This window comes from Aquila chrysaetos, chromosome 12 (genome assembly GCF_900496995.4).
Source record: "Aquila chrysaetos chrysaetos chromosome 12, bAquChr1.4, whole genome shotgun sequence".
Lineage (NCBI taxonomy): Eukaryota > Metazoa > Chordata > Aves > Accipitriformes > Accipitridae > Aquila > Aquila chrysaetos.
The window spans coordinates 39915412-39938633 of NC_044015.1; the positions used below are offsets into that span (position 1 = coordinate 39915412).

The 23222-nt window shown below is 42.8% G+C and overlaps 1 protein-coding gene across 15 annotated transcripts in view; it reads right to left on the reverse strand.

The window, feature by feature from the left end:
- DOCK7 (dedicator of cytokinesis 7) overlaps nucleotides 1-23222 on the reverse strand; it is a 110264-nt gene that overhangs the window by 19012 nt on the left and 68030 nt on the right. For 5 of the 15 annotated variants that reach the window (XR_005933642.1, XM_030031831.2, XM_030031830.2 and 2 more), the window contains exons 22-38: nucleotides 22533-22702; nucleotides 18403-18495; nucleotides 17095-17184; nucleotides 15972-16067; nucleotides 15728-15868; nucleotides 15462-15575; nucleotides 14267-14437; nucleotides 13348-13487; nucleotides 9151-9320; nucleotides 8150-8304; nucleotides 7082-7264; nucleotides 6466-6601; nucleotides 5179-5275; nucleotides 4713-4730; nucleotides 2670-2766; nucleotides 1619-1753; nucleotides 771-923 (exon numbers count right to left, since the gene is read on the reverse strand). Coding sequence is in view for 14 of the 15 variants with exons in the window: in XM_030031831.2 (XP_029887691.1) it covers nucleotides 771-923; nucleotides 1619-1753; nucleotides 2670-2766; nucleotides 4713-4730; nucleotides 5179-5275; nucleotides 6466-6601; nucleotides 7082-7264; nucleotides 8150-8304; nucleotides 9151-9320; nucleotides 13348-13487; nucleotides 14267-14437; nucleotides 15462-15575; nucleotides 15728-15868; nucleotides 15972-16067; nucleotides 17095-17184; nucleotides 18403-18495; nucleotides 22533-22702 (2159 nt within the window). In the remaining variant the exon portion in view is untranslated. The remainder of the gene's footprint in view (nucleotides 1-770; nucleotides 924-1618; nucleotides 1754-2669; nucleotides 2767-4712; nucleotides 4731-5178; nucleotides 5276-6465; nucleotides 6602-7081; nucleotides 7265-8149; nucleotides 8305-9150; nucleotides 9321-13347; nucleotides 13488-14266; nucleotides 14438-15461; nucleotides 15576-15727; nucleotides 15869-15971; nucleotides 16068-17094; nucleotides 17185-18402; nucleotides 18496-22532; nucleotides 22703-23222) is intronic. The other 10 variants (XM_030031833.2, XM_030031832.2, XM_030031837.2 and 7 more) reach the window with 7 other exon arrangements.

Here is a 23222-nt window from a genome sequence, read left to right on the forward strand (position 1 = left end):
GCCCAGAACCAGTGGGTGCCTCCAGTTCTGCTACTCACTGGGGGTGACTGTAACCAAAACAGTGTAAACAAAGATATCTGGAGGAGCACTTTGTGATACATAGCTACATGTATGCCTGCAAAATACCAGCTGGAAGTGTTAAGATGAGAATTTTCTTGAGAATTTAAAGTGCACATGGGTGAGTCAAGCTAAGATGTAATTACAAGATCTGAATGAAAACAAAATCCCAGCATTGCTAACTCACCTCCCCTAACACAGCCCTTTCAGAAAGGGCACACATATTAGCTGTGACACAGAAAGGGCTGTGTGGCTATTTCTGCTCTCACCTAGAGGTGTGTGAAAACAAAGCAGAGGGGAGTTCCTCCAAACAGCCCCTCAAGTGCAAACTGTCCAATCTGAAGAGTAGGCAAACCTTCCAAAGTGACAGGTTTGGAAGCTGGTGGACATTCCAGGCAGGGCTCTGCATCTCTCTACAAACCGACATGAGAGGCAGCTTGCCTGCAAAGACAATCTGGGCATACAGCTCGGACTCTGACACTGGAGACTGGACACTCCCGCTATGCACTGACCAGCACTGTGAGGTACTGCAAGATCAGGAGCTTAGCAAAATCATGCCACTGCTGCATGCCTCTCTTCCCTTTGCATGTCATGCTCATTTCGATGGTAAGCCCTCCAACAGCCTTTCTCCCACAGGAATACACAGAGCTCCATCCAGCAGTCCCCAACGAGTTTACACGTAATAACCTAATGAAGCGCAGCAGGATACTCACGTTCCCAATCTCAAAGTTTTGCCTCATCAGAAGGTAAAGAGAGGCACTCGCATGCGACCGTATCGTGCTGATACTGCTGCTACAGTGTCTCAGGAGCCTCAGGCACAGATCTGCACACTGCTCAGTCTCTTCTTCAAACAGCAGCTCAGGGAACTGGGAAAACAGCACATGAGAAAATTAGTGCTTGGACAGACAGGAACGAGCACTCAGACAAAAAAACAGGGCAATCCTCAGCAATGAGCATACACTGGCATTAGAGGAAGTCTGTTTTGTGGGGAATGATGCTAATTTGAATCACTTCACTTTTACAGTAAGGCAAAGACTCCTCACTGGCAGCACTGGAAGGCAACTCATTTTACCTACCCCCACAACTTGCTCCTACATCTGCACCCTTAGACCGATTTACATCGGTTCCAAAAGCTCAGGCTTAAAACATTGAGTTTTTCCTAGTACACCTACAGAAACTGGGAAGTTGTTTAAGTTATGGGCCCAGTAAAGCAAATCAATTTTAACTGAGGTTCATACAGCTTAAATTCCACCTGGGTTTTGTGCTCCCTACTTGCTAGGAGCCTCTGACCAACTGCCGCCAGCCAGCAGGAACCCACACCACATTCAGGGTCTGTGAACTGTACTGTGGCATGCAGCCGTCAAACCCAAAGCGCATAAATACAGGTACTGATCGTGAAAACCAGTCAGCTTTTATCAACCCCCAGACCACACTTCCTGCATATCAATACTGCACATAATAGTAAATGCTTGGTGAAGTGACCCCAATGCAAAGGAAGAGAACAGTCCCATCCTCCATCAGCATTGCTCAGAATATAGTATAACATCTGCAGAGAATTCACCTTTGAAACCAAAGCCCTCTGTGTGGCGAAGCAGTGTTGGAGATAAAGTGCACTTTGGTTGCAGGCCATGCTGTGCAGAAGCACTTTCAGCACCCCACCGAGGATACTCTCTTTGGACTCCGTCACAGAAACAGTCTGCAGTCAAAAGTAAACCAAGAGTCGCATGAGCAAAAATTAACCTCCTGTGTGTGTTTTCGTGCGTGTGTGAGAGAGAGAGAAAAGAAAGAGAGAGAGAACAACTCTGCTTTAGCATGGAGAAATTACCCACTTAGCTGGGCCTGCAAAACAGTCACATTACTGAATCAACCCTCAACCCCCAGGTACTGAAAACCTGACCCATGCGCTAATGCTGGTGGAATGATGATGCTTTCTACCCGCTGAGGCTCTGACTTTTGGGGACCTTGTTCTACTAGAGGAAAAGTCTGTAACTGGCTTCTAGGTGCATTATTCAGGTGCAAGGTGCAACCCTTGGGACTCCTGGGTCTCTCTGTGGCCCAGAGGTGGATCTGGTAAGCCTGTTACCGCCTGCTTCCAGTCCGTGCCCAGGTTTCATTTGTACAGAAAGCAGGGGACAAAACTGCCATGTGTCCTCGCTCACCCGTGGGGAGTGAGGAAATAGGTGGGCTGTGCACACAAACCACGGAGCCTAGAAGCTTTCCTGCACCGTGTAAAGTAAGTACAGATACAGGAGGCTGACCTGGAACCTAATGACTTGAGGCAGATTTGGAAAGAACTAGAGGAATTGGTTAGAAAATGTCAGGACTTGGAAATTTTTACAGTTCATTGCTGAGTTTTAGAACAACCACTTCTTATACTACAAAAAGGGAACAACTTTCAAAAAGACTGAAGGAAGCTACTACAGCGTAAAACCAGATTGTTACAGGCTGAGGATTAGGAGAGGCATTACCACCCTTCCCACTGCAGCAGGGGAGTTGAACAGTTCTGACAGCATTCAGGCAGTTAAGAGCAGCAGGAAGGTTTTGTTTAACAAACTGCTGCCTGGCCAGGTGGTCATAATGGTATTACATCTCTATTTTCTCATCATCCTTACCTGTACAACTATCTCTAGCGTATCCAAAATAATCAGATTGGCTTCTGTTGCAAGATTTCCATCGATAAGTGCCTCATGTTCTATCTCTGCCCTTGATCTAATCAGAGAAAAGAAAGCAATAAAAATTACTTTCTGTTTAAGAAGTAGACCTACATATTTTCCAGTCAAAAATATGTTCTCATTAGCAGGAAACTCCCAGTTACAATTCGTATATTTATTGCCGGACAACACTACAAGGATATTTCAACGCATCCATTAAGAGGACAGGAAGAAAGACTTGGTTTTTTACATATACAAACTTACACAGGATTTACGTTCATCATGCTAGGAGAGATCACACTACTTCCTGACACTTCGTTACTCTCCCAGGAACACAACAGCAGTTTAGAATCAAAGTCCAACTCAAAATCGGTTTAGTGGCATCGTTAGGCATGCAACGGCACAATCAGGAACAGAACATATGGGTTTATGTTATAGGCTATGGACACAAGGTGGTGCTACACGAGCTAGTATATCTGCACCGTTGATCCCAGCAGCTAGACTGGTTGTAGCACAGAGCTCGTATTGTGAGGGTGCAATCTTTGTCCCTTCAAGCGACATTACATTACAGTTCTTGAAGAATATCTGCCTCTCCAAGAAAAACGACAGAATTTTGCTGTTATATGCCAGGCACTTACTTTCCTGGAAAGTCTTACAAAGTTCAAACACCTACTCACGCCGGTGGCCCCAGGAATTCAGCAGCAACCACCTCATTTCACTGGCACGAGCTGCATTTGGCAAAGATCCAGTGGTATATTTAAAGAGCCCAGCTATGGCCTGCCCTACCACAGGTGCCATCTCCGACAGACTCATGCCAAGCCAAATCACAGCAGGAGTGTGACCCATGGGAACTGACAAAATCCAAGCAAAATACACAACAAAGTGGACAGCAGCTGACTCTGTTCTGGGACCTGTATTGCAGCAACCCTCCCCTGCCACGCTGCTCCCTCTGGGAGCTGGGTCATACACTCATTATCTACTCTTCAGGCTCCAGAATATGAAGGCTTGGGGCCTGGCCCTATATAAAAGAATACCATCTGCATAAAATAATACCACCTGCAATTAGCTGTGCACAATTCTCTGTGTGAAAAGTCTTGCTTGTTAGGTTTCAAAGGGCCAGACTCTACCTACGGACACAGGACACACTTGCAGTGCCACAGGAGTGGAGTGTGATGGACCCAGGTCACAGTGAGCAAGTATGGGTTAAAAAGCAGGTTTGTAGAGTTATCCAAGCAGATTATTTTGTGGGGTGAGATACCATCCTTTGACCATCAAGGCATTCCACAGCTGTTTAACATGTACATGAGGTCCTTCTGGGAAGGATAGGGCTCAGACCCAGTGCTGGCAGTGAACTGCTAAGTTCTTCAGGCCAAATTTTAATCTGGTGTAACTCCATCCAGAGCTCTGGAGTTGTACAATGGTGGAATTTAAATCTACATTACTTCATTAGCAGGTTGAAACACACTGGTCATTTGGCTTTCCCAATGCCTCAACAGGGCTGGACTCTTGGACAAAAAGCCACTACTTTGAGATAACAAGAGATTACATTCTTGCGTTGGACAAAGCAATTAGCAGCTGTGAAGATGTACGTTCTACTCCAGGAAGCATCAATGTCTTCAAGGATAAAATTTGGCCTGATCTCCATCTGGGCTCTGAGGACCCCACTGCTCAGTTTCTTCAGAGCTTCACTTGGGCCGAGATTGCTTTCCTAGGATTAGGAACAATTCTTTTGCTGGGAGGATGCAGACTGCAGGTTGCAATTTGAGGAAACAGAAAACGTGCACAGCGAAGCTCAAACACAACTCCTGAGCCCTCTGGATTAAACCACACCAAAAGAGGGAATTTTAAAGGAAACAGGTCTAATAAGCAAAAAGAGCTCATTCCAATCAGTTGCACACACACACTGAAAACTTCTGCCAAGCATCACAAACAATGCTGTGATGATTGAGTCTGCAGATGTACAAAATGGCAATTTATAAGAACTGCACACCAATGCTACAGTACCTGGCTGGTTTGTGGCTTCTAAAAGCACAGCACATGTGGAAAAACAATCAAAGTGATGGATTAGGACAGGAAAGGAAAGCGAGCTTTGACAACTCCAGAATGCTCTTATGGAATAAAGGAAATATGACATGAGATATATATGCTATCTGTGAAAACTGTTAATGGATCTTCTCTCTAAATTACAGCTTACAATAGGATTTTAAGAAGGTAATGGATTGTATCAGTCTCTTTAAATGTCACTTTAAAATCTAAGAAAACAAGAGACAGTGGAAAAGCAAAGAGTTAGATAGGGCAGCGTTGGACTGAAAGCTATTTGCACACTGCCAGCCCTGTTCCAGCTGAGGGCCCAAACCTCCTTGGATGAGAGCTAAGTGGACTGCTGCCATTGACCTTCTATGGGGAGAGAGACCCTGCGTTCTCATAGGCACTGTCACATTGTTAATGTAGAAGGATAAGGCAGAGTTACTTGTCAAGCTTTTCTGTGTTTTGACGCCAGTGAGTCATATCCTTTCTCCATCTCAAATTCTCTTGACTTCCAAATGCGCTCCCAGAAGGACTTCTCTCTGCAGGATAATATCAAAACAACAGAGGTCATCTAATGCTAGGTTTTTTCATGGATAGCAACTCCAGATTTGTTCACGAGTGACAGGTGACAGCAAACTATGACTTCTTAGAGCCCAAGGCTGTGGCACTCACCCAAGATATTTACACGGCCCCTAACACTGTCACTGCTGAGTGGCACGAGAGGCAACTTCCCTTTGCAGCGGTTTGTATGCAAGAGAGCAATGAGCAACGCAGACCACATTGTGTGCTGCCACACGCCAGCTCACTATAGAGCTAACAGAGAGAGGCAGCTGAGATACTCAAATCAGGGAGGTAGCTATCAGGGCTGGTAAGAGAAGCACCTTCTTTGGGCTACATAAGGAGCCTGGGTGTCGCAATCCTCAGCGGTCTGATATTGCTGTCCTCAACTGGTACACAGTCATGTTCTCAGGGTGGTGCCAAGACCCTCTTTCCTACCTCACAGTCTTTTATGTTTTTATTCTCGCTGCTGGGAAGACAGGGGAATTTCAAGTAATAAAGGCAATCAGGCCAGATTAAGAAAAAAAATACGAAGGTCCCCATCTCTCCGAAGTGATTCATTAATTATGGCTCTAAAATATTTATTCAATTTAGCCTACAATTACTGGTTTGCATGTACCAGGACGCCTGTGGCAGAGCAGGAGAGAAAACCACAGTTCTGATTCTTGTCTTAACCCCTGGGCCATCCTTCCTCCCAAACAACATAAACAGCAAAAATCATCAGAAGGTGCTTGTTACCCCAACTACTGGCTATTTCAATCCTCATTAAGTTAGCAGAAATATCCAGGCATTTTCAGAGCTATCAAAGCAACATCAGGCGGTTTGTTTTCCACTCTGATCCTTGCACAGGACATACTAGAAGGTGGCTCTGGAAGATGCTACACTGGAAGAAGTTCAGGCAAGAACACCCCATAAATGAGACGTGATCACATGTACATAAAAGCAATCAAGTAACAAACAAACTGCCTGTAGATGGAACTTGGGGAAAGTGTAGAGATTTTGCAGACCCAGTGAAGCATGCTGCAAACTGCAAACAGCTTTTTCTGGGGGCCTCTGTCTGAAGATCTTGATGGGTAGTATCCCACACCACAGACGGGTGCATGTTAATTTTTGGGGATGGGAGTAGCAGTTTTTGGAAAAAGGGGACAGCACAGAAGACTTCTTTACTTACCTAGCTGCCCTCTGCTTCTTCGGACCATTTCCTGCCTTGCCCCTATGCTTCCCAAAATAGCTTCTTCAAGTTTGGCTCTCATGTCTTTCGACTTCTTGAACGTCAGACTGTTCATTCTTTCAAATACTTTCTTGCCCTGCAAGTTTCAAATGAGACCATGAGGGAAGATTCTTTCAATCTGGGATATTTTCTAAGCATTAACAACTCAAAATATCTTTCCTGTCTAAAGACATACAGCAAGAAAGGAATACAGGTTTAGTTGCTAGCTGGATAATCTACCCAGACTCCAGCATCGCTACAGAAACCTCTCTTCTTGTTGATAGTAAGCAAAATGACCAAGAGCTATCCCCTTTCCCTGCAGCAGTTCCCAGATGAGTGGCAAGCAGCACAAACCGCTTAAGAAGAACAAGGCACAGACACTTGCATGGCTGAAAAGTAAACATGGAAAAAGGCTAGAGGTTGTAGAGAGACATGCTTAGCCTTGGGATTTTGAATACAGGAAATACTTAGGAGAGAGCAGGAAATGCCTTTCTGCAGTCGTGTAAAGGATCGGAGTGTAAAGTTCCTCAGCAAGCCCTAGAAGGAACTTCAGGAGGTTTAAACGATATAGCAGTACCTTGTATTCAAAGCAGGATACACAAAGATAAAGCAAATCCAGCAGGCGATTGAGCTGCAACACTGACAGGTCTGTGAACCACTTCTGCAAGACACTTTCATCCGCGTTCTTGAGCACCCACAAGAGACAGATCAGAAGGCTGCGGCTGGACTCTGTTGAGAAGGTGGAGTGCTGCCTGCCACTCTAAAACAGACAGGTCAGTACATTTGCCACACTGTGTTTCATGTCCAAACACTTCAATAATCACTAAAAGGATCTGCACCAGCTACGACCCCAGCCTAAATAATTACCAAATAGGAACAGAAGGTGAATAGACATTTTTTACTAACAACCAAGAGACACATATTTCTCTTTCTCAACCCAACAGCTCAGTGGAGCCCACAGATAGTCAGGCCACAAGAGTGAAGCAGCAGTTTGAACCAAAATAATCACATTATATGAACGAGTTTCTGTTCAGGCAGCAAACACCCACTTCCCTCAAGATGCCTTTAATAAGGGGTCCAGTCATTATCTCATGTATGTATCAGTGTCTCACTTTGAGTTCATGTAAAACCCAGCAAAATGGGGTCTTGATGCAGGAGTAAAGGGACGAGGAGGGAGAAATGGAAGGGCATGCCTGCTACTGGAATCAGGAGGATTCCCTCCCTGTGCAGAGAACAGGGGAAATGGCCCATTTATGCCTTCAGCTAGGTGGGATTTAGACGTGGTAGGAATTTTTGCCTAGGGCTTACAGCTCATAATGACCATTGCACTTCATAGAGCTTTTATCAGATTGTTTCAGAAAAAGGGAATCTTTATCAGAAAAGAGAATTCTTCCATTTTCTGAGGTTTGTTGATTTTTATCCCTCCTTGGCATTTTCTTATACCCTCTCCAAGACACGCACAACAACATGCAAGCATGATTTGTTCCCCCTTGTCTTTCACCCTCTGCCTCCCTGTGTAACACCCAGCTGCAAACTGATGTGAGTCCCTATCACTCACTGATCAGCCCCACAAGACCTGCATGCGTAAATATTTGCTTATTGACACAGATTGAGAGTCAAGGAATAGAGAGAGATGGCTTTGTACCGATGAGGTGAGTAGAAAACTGCTGGGCCGGGTGAGCTGAGGGACCGATGTTCCTGCGATGGCCATGGCAACTGTCTGGCTTATCATGCTTCCACCCTCGCTTTCGTAATCATCAACAGCAACGCAGCTTGGTCTCCCTCGCTGATTGTGACTCTCTGCCGAGAAACACGTGCATCTAGTCAATCCCCAAATTCAAAGTTCCTCTCCCCAGCCTCCCTCCGCAGTGCTAGTTTCATTGAACTGTCTGGGAATGCAAAAATGAAAATCGTCACACTCATGGGGTCCTGCAAGTAAACAGGAATATTATTTGAGGTCATACAAAGCAAAGAAAACAACAATTTTCAAATGCAACCTACACAACCTCAGTATCTAGAACCCTTCTGAAAACAGACCTTTTGTCCCTTTGAATACCTTACTCCAAATCCTTACTTGCAGCTTTATTGTGTCATTAAACTCAAAGGATGTAGAAGACAACTCCAAATTCCAAACTATTCCAGATTGGACTCCCTGCCCTGATTTGAAATAACCCACCTCTCCTGCTCTTCAGGATGCTTTGCAAAGCATCCCTGAAACAAACTGCTGACAGAGCACATACTAAGAAGAAGAAGAACAGGAAGAAGAAGAGGAAATCTGCTTATCCTTTGGAATTGTTATGGGAATTGTACAGTACATAGGGTGACTTTTTAAAGCAGGTCAGAAACACAGTGGGAGGCTGGCTATGCAAATACAGTAGCCAGCCAGATGTAAACTAAAATGCATTGCTAGTTTTTTGCTTCATGCAAACAAGTGGGCAAATGCAGCTTTTGAGTGTTAACAGCCATTAAAGATACATTTTGCAAGTGCAGTTTAGGAAATGGATGTGAAAACATGTCAAAGCTATAATTCAGAAATAGAAACAAACTCATCCAACAATAAAAGGTTTTGTAGTTCAATTTTAGAACCCAAACACTCAAGTCTTGTGAGCAGATGAACGTATATTCAAAGCACAGAATATAAAATACCTGTGAAGTCGTAAAGCTGAGGCACGGTCTCCATGATCACGCCAATCAGAGGTAGATACAGCATTGCCACCCGGGCCTTTACCTGTGGGTCAGCGTACCGCGGATCCGAGTCGTGACTGGACAGTAAATTGTGTACCATATTGATGACCTTCTTATGCAATCCAAATAAACTGTTAAAAGACAGTTGGGTCATGCAGATTAGTTAATATCTTCAAAGCAAACTACACTTTGTAACTAAGGGGCTTCAAAAAAGAAAAAAATCCTGGTTTTTATTTTTAACTTCACATAAACCGCCATTACACATGTTTTTTGATCTCCCATGTATTTTACAAATGGCTGGCTTTTCACTATGCCATATAAAATGTACAAAAATATCTTGTGGAGGTGCACACCCAATATAATGTGAACACTCTCACATTTTCCATACAAAAACAAAGCCCCAGCTACTGCTATGCTGAAGTATCGAGTCTACTAAAGACCACCAGGAGAACTTAGGGAATATGGAAAACAGGGAGAGAAACTTGAGAGGACAGTGGGTTTGGCGAAACTATTCATTATGGGTTTTTTTGTTTCTATTTAACACCATTTACAGAAAGAAAAGCCCTCCTAAGACAGAAGATTGCTTGTATCAAATGATCAGGAAGTTTCCACTTCAGTTCCCTGACCCCCCACGCAATTATTCAACTGAAACAGTAGATTACAGATCCATAATTCTGAATAAAAAGCCTCCAAAAAAATGGAGGGGTAGAAGGAAAAAGAGCAAAAAATGGCCTTCCTAATTTTTAAGATGCAAACGATGGCAAGGCCCAAGCACCATCCCCTTTTGCAGGGCACCCTGCGTGAGCCTACTCGGTGCTCATGCCTTAAAAACACAAACTCCCCTGAATCTCTCAAGAACTCGCTCTGCTCCTTTCAATTCCCTCAGCCACCACACAGAGGCAAAACTCTCTCAGAGCAAATAGCAGGTATCTCTGTAGCTATTTGCTTCTGTAGGCAAACCAGGCCAAGAAGACAACTTTACCCCATGCATGAAGCAGCCAAGGAAGCTCATACATTATGCATTAGCAAAACATAAGCTTCAGTGTTCAGACCTGAGGTATTAAAACAAGTGCGGAATTTCAGGCAGTATCCACTTTACCTGAAAAGTAGAGTTGAGTTCTGGTTAAAAAAGACGAGAGGCTTTGAGTGGATTGTTGGGGGTTTAAAAATTATTAAAAAGACACCAGTACAGGTTAGGAGGACATTAGCTAGTTGCAGCTACACGTCTTTCCTGCGTTTTTTAATCAAGCCATAATGAGATCCTACAATTGCTTGTTTGTGTAATTAGTGAGACCCTTAACAACTAGGAAGGAAAGGCTTCTTTAAGTGACCGGTTCCTTCACATTAAGGTTAAAGAAAAGTCTTTGTATTATTTTGAAGAAGTGGCACCTAAGCTGTGTTTCTAACAGTTCAAGGGAAACTATCCTGCAGGCCATAGAACTGCATATAGGGAAAATACATCCAAATAAAGCAGCGTAATTCAAACCTAGGGCTACATGGATTTCTTTTTCACTTTTCCAGAACAGAGCAGGTACAGTGGTGGATTGATCCATAGGGAAGAGGAGGAAATACGGTCCCCTAATCTTTCTGGCTGATAATGCAATGAACTGATCTTGCCGCCCTCCAACCGTCCCCTCTGTTATCTCAGCCCTGGCCTGAATTTCTGTCAACACCGCACACTTTTTGGAAACTAACTTTTGTCACTGAATACTGAGGGCCAAATTCCGATTTTCTCACTTCTGTCCTGTAACATCAGTCAATATGGGCAACACAGGCACTATGAAACAAGCAATATGAGTTAACTGTACTGTTACTGTACAGGACCGAGCACAGAGAGATCTCTCTAACGCACCAGCGTACCGCAGTCGTTTCTGTCCAACTCAATCCAAAGAGTTCTTATAAATGAGTGAGCTAAAATTTAACATATTTTGCTAATGGAACAAAAAGAGCAAGGACAGAACACATGTAAGGCTCTGTATCACCTGTCAAGACCTAAGGCAAAGCTCTAACACAATAAGCAACTACATAGACATACCTCTCCACTCCTGCTGCAGGACAGGATAATGCAACTGGGAACAATTCTGAGCTTTTTTTAAAATGGCAGCCCAAATATTTTAATGGCAGGCATGTCTGAACGCTCTACTAATAACCTGCTGATGATACCATACGACCGTTAAAAGTCTTCACAGGCAAGGGAAGAGCAGATCTGAACAGACTGGTTTACTTTATATGGCGGATCTACCAGGGCAAACGCAGGTTGAAGCCTGAGAACAGCTAATAAGCTGGAAACTGCAAGTCATTCAGGAAAACAATGAAAAACAAATGTATTACTGGTTGTCCTGGTTTCAGCTGGGATAGAGTTAATTGTCTTCCTAGTAGCTGGTATAGTGCTATGTTTTTGAGTTTGGTATGAGAAGAATGTTGATAACACACTGATGTTTTCAGTTGTTGCTAATGTTTAGTCTAAAGTCAAGGATTTTTCAGCATCTCATGCCCAGCCAGCAAGAAGGCTGGAGGGGTACAAGTTGGGAGGGAACACAGCCAGGACACCTGACCCAAACTGGCCAAAGGGGTATTCCATACCATGGGATGTCATGCCCAGTATATAAACTGGGGGGAGTGGGGCTGGGGGGAATCGCTGCTCAGGGACTAACTGGGCATCAGTCAGCAGGTGGTGAGCAATTGCATTGTGCATCACTTGTATATTCCAATCCTTTTATTACTACTGTTGTCATTTGATTAGTGTTATCATTATCATTCTTAGCTGCTTCTTTTCTGTTCTAGTAAACTGTTCTTATCGCAACCCACGAGTTTTACTTTTTTTTCTGATTCTCTCCCCCATCCCACTGGGGGGGGGGTGGGGAAAGTGAGTGAGCAGCTGCGTGACGCTTACTTGCTGGCTGGGGTTAAACCATGACACTAGTATACATCTCCACCAAAATTCAGGAGCTTTGATCAAAATGCATCTCTGGAGCTGAACTGGTATCAGGGGGCTTTTTCTGCCTAGACAAGGTTTGAGAGAGGAGCTGTCTCCCCAGTGGATACCAGCAAGATCATGCTGATAGCTCCATTGTGCAGCTGGGCAGAGATTACTATCCTGGTCCAAGCTTAAGTGCTGAGAATAGCAAGGTGAGAGAGCTCAAGAGGCAGGCAGGTGAGAACAGAAAGTTTGTGAAGAACAGGGGCAAATATGGTCAGAGACAGGACCTGATTTCTAACCAGTGAGCAGGATATTCCTATGCTACAAAAAGGATTTCTGCAGACAGTGTATGTGGGTAAAGATTTGCTGCTTTTTCCATTTCAGGCCAAACAAATGGGACTGCAGTGTGTTATGTACATATACAAGGAAATATTCTAATTTATGGCATCACTTTCTTCTCCAACAGGAAACAGAATGAATGTTTAACTCCTGAGACCGCTTGGTAAAGGGGCAGAATTAACCATGAATCATCAGCATTTGTCGACTCGGCTGATATTCCTGAGTCCACCTTGAGAAAAATGCCTGCAAGAGAACTTAGGACTGTGGAACCAATCAATAATTTCCACTGAAACCCATTTTAAAGAGGCAACGCAGAATACAGCCCTAAATAACACAAGTAACAGACTGGATGTCAGGACTACACGCTACACTCCTACTTCAGAAAAGTATTTGCTGCACAAGCCAGGCAAGTCACCGACAAACTCTGCATGCTTGACTCTAGCTGACTATTTATGTAACCCGCAGGGGCCTCATCAATGCATAATTTACCTTTAAAAAGAGCTGGGAGGACCACAGGCAAAATACTGTGTAACATTTAAAACCACCAGCAACAGAGACTTCCTAAATGTTGAAAATTATTTTCTTGTTACAATTGAGAAAAGCTATTTTCCTCTTAGAGCTCCAGCAGTGCCCCTGTGGCAGCTGGGGGCTCCAGCAGGAACCTCTTTCCCTTCTTCTCAGCTGGAAAAATGTGATGGAAATCATGTTTACAGAGTCAGGCCTAAGGAATTAAGAAATATGACAGGTAGGGAGAAAGAAGAGGATTCTTAAAGAACTGGTTTCTTATATTCTCAGCTCACAAATTTACATCAATTTTGGCCATGACAGAACTTGCTTTGTATCCACCATTTGCTTGAAATTACAGAAAACTCTGGGGGAAAAAAATTGTAAAGATTTACCCTTCTGCATCAGGATCTAAAATGACAGCCAGTTCTGTTAACACAAGCCCGGCCAAGTAATGCTGTTGGCGGAAAGGCACAGACAATTCAAACATATTTGCAATCTTCTGGTCTTGGACATTTGTGGAGAACCCAGAACTCTGAAAAAAAAAATCAAGTTTCAGAAGTTGTCTAATGAGGCCCCTTGGAACATAGAGTCAAAGGTTATGAAATACAACTAGAAACAGTTTTCAGAATGAAAGACAATCTCACATAAACTACCTTTTCACTTTTTTGTTTGGATCTAGGCACATCTACTTACATTACATTCAAGCTTACTAACTCTTCCATTAATTCTGTTTGTTGTTATTGCCTTCCCACCCACAGGGCAGACCCTAGGGAAGTTAAGCCAAATAACCTTTAAAAGTGGGTTAGTTGAACTTTTAACTCAGGTATGGATGCTCTTATTCAGGCTAAAGAGGGCTTTAATTTGATTTAGTTTACGTAATTTTGCAACTAATTAATCCACTTGAATAACACGCTTGCTAATTCAAATTACTTTTTCTGGACAGGCGAGGACTAAGCTACGGTGTGCTAGAAAGACCCTTGATTTGTAAGAAAAGGGTAACACTGGACAGAGCATTTTCTTTAATGGCTCATTTATGGTCATGTGTTTGTCCAATATAGGAGGGGACTAGGTCCCTAAGGACAGTGTGTGGTCACTACAAGGATAGGGATATGGGCATTCTTTTTTCAATAATAAAAGATCAAAAGAAGTCAAAACCTATGTGGCAGGAAAAAATAATTTCTAAATAAACACTTCCAAAAAACATTAGCAAGCAGAGACTGAAAATACGGGTGGTTCAACTGCCTCATATGATTTAAGTCTCAGAACAAAGCTCAGCTTGCACTCCCACAAAGGATCTTTGTCACAGTGTACCTGAGAAGTTGCTGAAGACACAGAGGGTGATGGAGATGCAGGTGGTGTGAGCAAGCTGCAGGGTAAATTCAAGGTGACATAGTGTTCATGGCTGCAGATGATGCGAAGGAAGTCCAGCCTCAAAGATGCCAGGTTACTGGGATTTGTTAAGGAATACAGCTTTGAAGACACCTGGCAAGTTTAGCCCATAAAATTGCAGTTAGCACCAAAAGAGAGTATAAACGTAGCACAAGCCCCCCTGTCCCACCACTGCTCCCAAAAAACGCTTCCAAAGCAAGAACTGAAGAGCTTGATATCATTAAATGGTCGCATCCACATCACTTCTTTGTGCTACAGATTAAACTTCTGATGTGCAGGAGCCACTCACATCCCAGCCAACAGGATATGTTTCAATACAAAATGTACAGAACAGCCATATTTATATAACAAATAAAGAACTATGTACTTCACACGATACCCACATCCTTTTGATTTCGGTAGGGAGTTGTGAGAAGTCGGTCCACACAAGTGTGATGCATTAACAGGTCAAAGATGCAGGTTGGCTAATACACAGTAGGCAACAAAGCTCAAGTTCTACTGCTGTTCTTGCCCCTTACATAAAATGTTTTAGACTGCAGCAAAAATGAGTCTAAGCCTAAGCTCCTGATACCTTGTCGTCTCCTTTGTACACAGTGTCAGCACAGATGTTTGTAGTCAAATGAAACTTTGTGGTTCGAGGTGATTTCCCTGCCACAACATTGCAAGTAAGCTTCCCAATGCATAACATAGGAACCCTCCGTATGGGGGAGGAGACCCTGCATTCTCAGAAGGATGGAAAGGGAGCTTGGTGATCAATATGATCATGCAGGGTCAATGTGTCCTTGAGAGACCTGCTGACAAACCATAATAGTCTGAGCTCCCTCACAAAACTTCCTACTAATTTTTGATTCGATTACTCTGAACGTGGTGAGCAGAGGGAATAATTCTTCCTTCCTGCTGCATGTCCATTCACTCAAGGGAGTTACTGCTAATTGGCATATAAGACTGTAATCAGAGAGGCGTAAACTCTAAATCACCACTGAGAATGCCTAGCTTGCTCTAAAAAGACCTGAATAGCAGAATTCTGTGTCCATACTTTACTGTCTCTCCAAAGAAAGTTAGAGTAACAGGCTATGCTACGGTTCACAGTTAAGTCATAATATTTATCTACATTCACCTGTTTGTAGCAGGTCTTAATAAGAGCAAAAACAAATCCTCTGTCCATGATAGACAACAGGTCATTGAGGAAAAATGCAAGACTGGTGTTGAGCCTTTCGACCATTTCTGTATCCTAGAGAGAAGGAAGAGAAAAACAGGAAAGAAAATGAAGAAGAACACACTGTATGTTTTCAAACAATTCCTGCTCTAGGCACCAGCAAACAACATGCAGGAGGTCTGGTGCCTGAGCTCTGACCAGGGTTCAGTTTAATTGTTTGCCATTACCTTCTGAAACCGAGAGACTATATCACCGGCAATTGTGCTGACCAAAGCAGTTACATCATCCATGAAACGCTCAGGAAAACGATTCTTTCTTGGCGCATCCAGTTTGTCAGCAAAATACAAATGATGCACCATGCTCTTCACCTATAGGAATATAAATTACAACAGAGTCACTTGCAGTTGTTGCCGTTTGTGTTTTAAACTACGAACCGTAAGACAATAAGCAAGGTGTTTCCAGTTTGCTCACCATCAGCTCGAAGAAGAACCAGGCCTGCTGTAGGGCTGCCTCCCGCACGCTCCCGCTGCACACAACCCACTGTAAGGCCAGCTCTTCGTGAAAAAGCTATGCAGATTCAAATCCAGAGTTAGCCCGAGCCTCAAGATCAGCTCACAAAACAGTCCACATGAGAAATGGTAGCACGGGCCATGGAAAGTATGGCAAACAATGAGGTTAAGCAAAATAAATAACTGGGAACATGACAGCAATGGTGGCATCCCTTAAAGAAATCCCCAACTAACAATGAGGGATGATATTATGATATGTGATGTGAGAAACATTTCACAGCATCTTGCTCCAAAATTGAATTTCAAGTGTCAAAAGAATTTTCCACCCCACCCCACCCCAAAAGAAAAAAAAAAAAGTTTGGTGCTCAAATTAGTTTAGTTTAAAAGTCTACCTTTCTGCCTGGTCTGATTTTTGCAGGAAAAAGGAGTAAAAAGTGGACATATAAAGCGATTTGTACAAAGATGTATATTTACTGTGAGAAAGGACTTAAAACAGTAAGAAAGAAACATGGGGCTAAGAAACAGCTTTTTGATTTCTTTTCTTGAGAGGACCAACCCACAGACTGGACGTTGTCAGTGTTCACATGTTCGTTACACAAAAAGTCAGGCATTTTGTCTTTCTGACATTGTTTAGTAGGATCTCGTCTCCTCTAAAGGAGTGCACTTTCAAAGTAACTCCCATTCACTTTCTGGAGTCACTTTGGATTAACACTTATATAACTGAGTTCAGCACACATCTGTAATGCTAGCCATCTAACACATTATAATTTTGCACACAAGAATGTACCATTTACGTGCCTAGACAGTGCTATCCATATTTTTTGAAAGCCAGTAATAAACTGGCTCCAAACACTATGGACATTAAATCAGACAAGCTACTCCTGATCATTTTATTCTTCCCAATTCAACTCTGTTGGAATACTTCATATTCACTACAGCCTGGATATTCAGAGGTGCTAAGCAACAGCAGTTCCTAATGACCTCGGAAAAAATCAGGCTATAAATAAAAGAATAGTTTGCATCATGTTTTCAGAATGACTTGACCTCCCTGCCCCACAATATCAATTGTCTTCACTGAAATCTACCTTTTTAGTTGGTAATCGTCCTGTTAATGTTTGTAAGAAACTTGACGTCTCAGTGTGCGAAGACATACGATTACAACTTCGATCCGTAGCCTACGGAGTGGAGATGAATGAATGATGACAGGACATTAAAGTTTGCTGTGGATGGGTTTTGCAGCTCAAGGACAATGTACGTTTACAAAAATACTGTTCCAACTGTAGGCTTTTACTGTCTTTACACCTTTTTATGCATTCTCAAACTCTTACTCATTTACAGTTTTGGTTTAAACAAAATGACAGTACTTTTTATTGTTTTAAGACATACAGGCTATTTAAATAACTGCATGTTCTTATGCACAAAGACACTTAATGCTGCAAAGCATGAAACTTTTTCATCATTGTATTTTATCAACATGCATACATCAAGGAGGTAATACTTGTAATTTCAGTCCATACCTCTCAATCTACCAGACACCAAGCACGTGGGGATGTAACCCACAGTGATGCTGCTACTGGCACAGGGAATGAGAAAATTACTGAAGTTCTGTTTCTGATGGAAATAATTTGCCATGAGTGCAAGTGAACTCAGACTAAATATTTCTGGAAGACTGATAAACTTGAAAGGAGGTACAGTTGAGAGGTACGTTCAAGGCAACCATGCAGTGGAAAGCAGCAGGCAATAGAGGCTAAATAAATTAACTCTGACTGAAGCTGCTATAAAGTTTTCATACTTTGCAACACAGAACAGATATAATTGGCCCTAGCAAGTCACTGGCTCCAGCACTCAAATTTACATGTTTTAAGAGAGAATTTTACATGTGGTAATCAATTTTGGTTCAACAATATTCCACTCAAACAGTCATGAAGGATTACTTGATGACGAATATTAAATGCTTGATGAAAATGGCAAAATGGTTCACAACATCAAAAGAAATGGCAAACATGGACAAAACTATGAAGCTGTGATTAATGTTCCCACTTAGAAATGTGCTCCACCTGAAGCTGAAACTAGTGAGAGAAAGAGAGAGAGAGAGAGAGAGAGAGAAGAAAAGAAAAGAAAAGCAGTCACAGCATTTACATTTCACAGACCAGCAACCACTGAAATGAAAGAAGGGGACATGTTCACGCATTTTGAGGTTTTTCATGCAGTGTGGTGAGGTGGTGGGGGAGAAGATGCTAATTTATAAAATAAAACTCACAAAGTTTTCAAGGAATAAATAAATAATAAAAAATAACAAACCACCAAAATTGGAGTATACACTGAAAGGAAGATATTCTACAGGGAAACATCAGGGAAAACAAAGCCAGAAAAACCTCTACCGAAGACACCACCTGTGTTGACTCTGCACTTGGGCTGGGGTTGGATCCCCATGGGGCTGCTTTTGGACCACCAGTGTTTACCCAGGAATTGGAGCGGTCTAAACCCTGGGCATGTAATAGAAAGCAGTTGGGAAAGGAAAGAAATATTACATGTTGCATGCCATACAGTAGTCAAAGTTTAGTCCTGAAAAGCAATCAAACCGGGTACACTGCAAACACATCATCAGTTAGCACTGTTAAAGCAGCCTGAATTCTCAGGTGTCTGTTGAGACATTTTAGTCCAGAGGATTATTTTATATCTCATCACGCACATACACCACATTAATACTGTCGACAGCTCTGGTCCAACCTGTCCTATCAGTAATGCTTGACATTCAAAACCTATCCTCTTCCTGAAAAATCCCACTCCTTCTTTGATCAGTTTAAACCCATCCACTTCAGTAGATGGAGCCAGCATAGATTTACACTGTGACAGAGGAAAATTGGCGCACAGATGTGTAAACCACAAAGGATGCTCTCTGAGGTTTCCAGCACTTTTTGGGTAGACTGCTTGTTAGCCCACAGTTTATAAGCTCTACACCTCTTATAGAAATGCTGAGAAACTTTGAAGAGACTGACTGTCAGCTCTCACAGGGTTTCCTACTCATGGAATGAAAGTTCAGCACTGCTGGTAGAGTAACCCTGTGAACAGGATTTCACATGGACACTCGGGTATTTTCTCTGGGCAGTGTGGCTAAGAGAGGAAAGAGCACATACCTTTTCCGGACCAACCTGCTCTGCCAAGCAAAATATTTGAAAAATCATCCTGCTTTTTAAAAGCTCAATCTAGTTTGCACTCCAAATTCTACTCCTGCAACGAATCATATGGGCAAAATTACTGTGAATCCCTCCTCTCTCTCCACCCCCTTCTCCTCTCAAGACACTCAGAAAGAAGAAAAGGAAAAATTTAAACTTGTGTTTGTCACCCAGGCTGCTCCCAAGTCAGGAACATTCAGTGGGATGCAGTGGACTTTCCTGGGTCCCAGGAACCAGCTCTAATGGAGGCAGTTTTGCAAAGCCACAAATGAATAGCAGTTCCTTATAAATTCCACACATTGGTTTCAACCCTCATCTGAGCAAGAGCTTTCTTCCTGGTTTTCATGCCAACCTAGGGCTTTTTCCCAAGACATGAAGCAAAGGTGCAGCCCACTTCATCACAGCAATTATCATCAGCTGCAAAGTCCACCAAGCCTAACAATCTATTTCTCTCAGCAAAGAAAAATCCACCTCCAGGTTGAACCCAGCGTGAGAGCTGTAGCCTGGGATTCAAACCATTAATCCACTGAGCTATCCTCTGTGCAGAGTACAGCAATGCTGTAATTTTGCTTAAGATGTCCAATAAAAAAAAATACTGAACACATAAGGAGAGTGTTTTAATCTCAATTACTTTTTAGAAGAAATGAATCAAAGCTCTCTGCCCTGCTCCGACCCATAAACACGCTTTGTTTTGCTCACAGTGAATTAAAGTCAAAAGGACTTTGCAGAATGCTGAACTAAGCTCATGTTTTGTAAAATCAGGTCTAATTTTGAAAATGCCTTTATCACACTTACATTTCTCCTCACAGGCTTTCTAATCATGCCACTCTGGTTCTGAGGATAAAGTTAAACATATACTGAGTTTGCAGAAGCAGAAGTCATTTTCTAAAAATCTGACAAGGGAAAGATTCTTCCCTCTTTGGAAAATAAAAGAGTACAAGAGCTTCTTATTGCTTGGCAAAGTCACTCAAAAGTTCACAAAACTGCTATTAAATTCTGTTCTGTCTCTGCAGTTCAACCTGCAGCTGGATCTGTGCAGGACCATAACACACATTTGTGAAAATCCACTGTCGGAGCAATGAAACTCCACAATCTTTTCTGTTTTTTTCCCCAGCACACCTCCAACATTTCAGGAACACTTAAAGCATAAAAATCTCACCATAGGTCTTTTTAGATGCTTAATAAATTTGCTTTAGTAGGGAATAAAATTTGCATGGCCTCAAATCACAAATGAAGGCATAATAAGTGACAGACCTAAAACCTCCTCTCTTTTGAAAATAAACAGAAATCTTCCAAATCCTGTAAAGGGGATGACTATTTGAATTTTCAAAATTAAGTAAGAAGCTGATAAAGGGGAGACTTAAAGCATATTTACCAAACCTATAAATATCATAGAATCCTAGGATGGTTTGGGTTGGAAGGGACCTTAAAGATCATTTAGTTCCAACCCCCCTGCCATGGGCAGGGACACCTTCCACTAGATCAGGTTGCTCAAAGCCCCATCCTTGTAATGTCTTACATTACAATAAAAAAACAATACAGAACTGGACTCCGAAGACTTCCATCAAACAACAAAATGCTGTTTGTTTTTTTTTTAAAGCAGAAAGCCTCCCACAACAGATTCTAATTTGAAATGCAGGTTCCCTATTTAGGCATATGTGCTTAAGCCATTACTTGGAAAAACAGAATAGGAATTTTTGCACCCTTTTACTTATTTCAACATCTCAATAAGTAACTTATTTTTGTCTATTGATATTAACAAGCAGAAATAATTATATGCAGCCAAAAGTCTGTATAGTCAGACTGAGCTTAATTTCTGATGCTCAGACTACCCTAAAAGAAAACTTTTCCCTCAACAATTATTCACAGAACAGGTTTTTCTTTAAAGCCTGGAGTACATCTCTAGAAGAAAGCCTCTCTTCATTTTGTATCATGACATTATTCACTAAGCCAGCACGTGTTAAACTTCTGATAGCCTGTGTAAATTCCGTATGCACATTAATGCCTATGGCATTTCACAAAAGGTCAGGGTTGTTTAATTAGCAAGATACTGAAGTGGTCTTTAAAATATTTTAAGACTTCTAAGTGCAAACTTTGATGTAAGAAATAATGATTTGCCTACCCACACTTCTTCAGCCTCTTATTTGGTCAGCAAATTATGTTGTTATTCATTTAAAATTGGTAATCTCTTTCTGAAACTATGTTTTTCTTGCTCTTATAAAACCCAGGACCAACCAGCGTCAAGCCTGCCTGGTCAGGCTGATCGCTTTATTAACAAACTTGCTCACTTATCTTCCAAAGGATCGAACATAACAGCTCTCTGAAAAGGCTCAGGAATTCATCTGTGCTGGAAGAGTGAAGGGTCACAGGCAAGGAAGCATCTCATCTTGGTGTAAGTGATCACAGTTTGAAGATTTAAAAAAAAAGAACCCCAACCAAGCTAAGGCAGCCCTCTCAGGGAAAGGAATTACCAACACAGCAGATTTGCCCTGGCTCATCCCACCTATTTGAGGCCCAAAACTGAAGTGCTCAAATTGGGACTGTAGCAGTCCTGTGTGCTTGCAATTCACCAGAGAGGTACAGGCCCTTCTGCAGGAGATGCGTGTACTGAGCCCTTAAGGGCCGAAGTACGACCATGCAAGATGCTCTGCGCTAATGTGCCCACACCAGAAAGTCACTTTTAGGTGTGAGGAGTCAGTGTGGGTGCAGAGTTAGCACACCGCAAATTCACACTGCAGCTCAGCTGGCCTCACTATGGCTCACTCACTAACTAACCATCCGAAATCCTCTCTGGCCCGTGCAGGGACTAGGAATATTCCTGCTGTGTGCAAGGTACCTTCTCTGGACATAAGTAGTAGAGAAAGCATCTGAGCAGCCATTAGTGCTGAATGCAGAGGAGAAGAGAGAGTTTTGGTTTGGGAGGTAAGAGTTGGATCACAGGGTGGCAAGTTGGGGGATGCAAGGTTTGGGGAGACATAACAGAGCTGGTCAGAGGATACGGCTGCTGGCCATGTGAAAAGTGAGGTAGTAAAACCATTCTTGTCCTACTAGTCCTGGGGAGACAAGTCCAGAAGGACTCTTGCACCTAGCCACCACACTTGTGGAAGTAACACTGCCAGGATGGTCTCCAAGAAGTCAGAGAGATCAGCAACTATTTTCAAGGAGTGGAGTTTCAGTAGTGTTATCAGCAAGTGCCAGAAGTCTGAGAAGGGGCCATTAGTAAGGACATCTTTTCATAGGAAAAAAAAAAAAAAAAAAAAAAATCACAAAAACTTCCCTGTTACTTCTTTAAAGATTAAATAAAAGATGCTGAAGTTTCCATAAGACCCTCAGCAGTGCATGTGTACCTTACTGCCAATGATCGAGCGAACTTCATCGTCCGGCGAGGTGGGGGTCCCAGATATATCTGGGTTGCTGTTACTGAGGCTCCGTGAGCGGTTCAAGTTAAGGCTTGCTGGTCGGACAGCAGATCGAGCCATGGTGGCATAATGCACCGATCCTCCTAAGCCACCGGGACCTACGGTGGTGTACGAAAGAACATCCAGTTAGACCATCAGCCAGAGCTTTGTTGCCATGCTGCTTTACACCAGTCTGATGCAGCAAACCCTTTGGATAACCAGCAGGTCTGGCCCATAAGGAAATCTTCTCTGTGCCTTCCCCTGCCTGGTTCTCCAAGGCAAGCAGCAGGGAGAAAGGGATGGGATTAAAAAGCTATTTTATCCACTGATTTGTGGGAAGCAGGAAGCTCCCTGTGGATGCAGGCAACCAGCGTGAGGTACGTCTTTAGCTAGAGGGATATTTGCCAGACTTCAGACTCAAAAACCACCAAAGAACTGGGCACAAATTTAAGTACACAACCTTCCCAACACCTCTCCAAGGTTTTCCGCTCCATGCAAGAAGCAAGTGCTGCGCACAACAGTCCTTCCAAAGCCTAGTTTTCTGTGGCTGTCATTCACACCATCTCTTCCCCCATGCAGATATATCCCTTGTTCTCAGCAGGGGTGGAATTAATTTGTTTCCCTCCTGTACCCAGACAT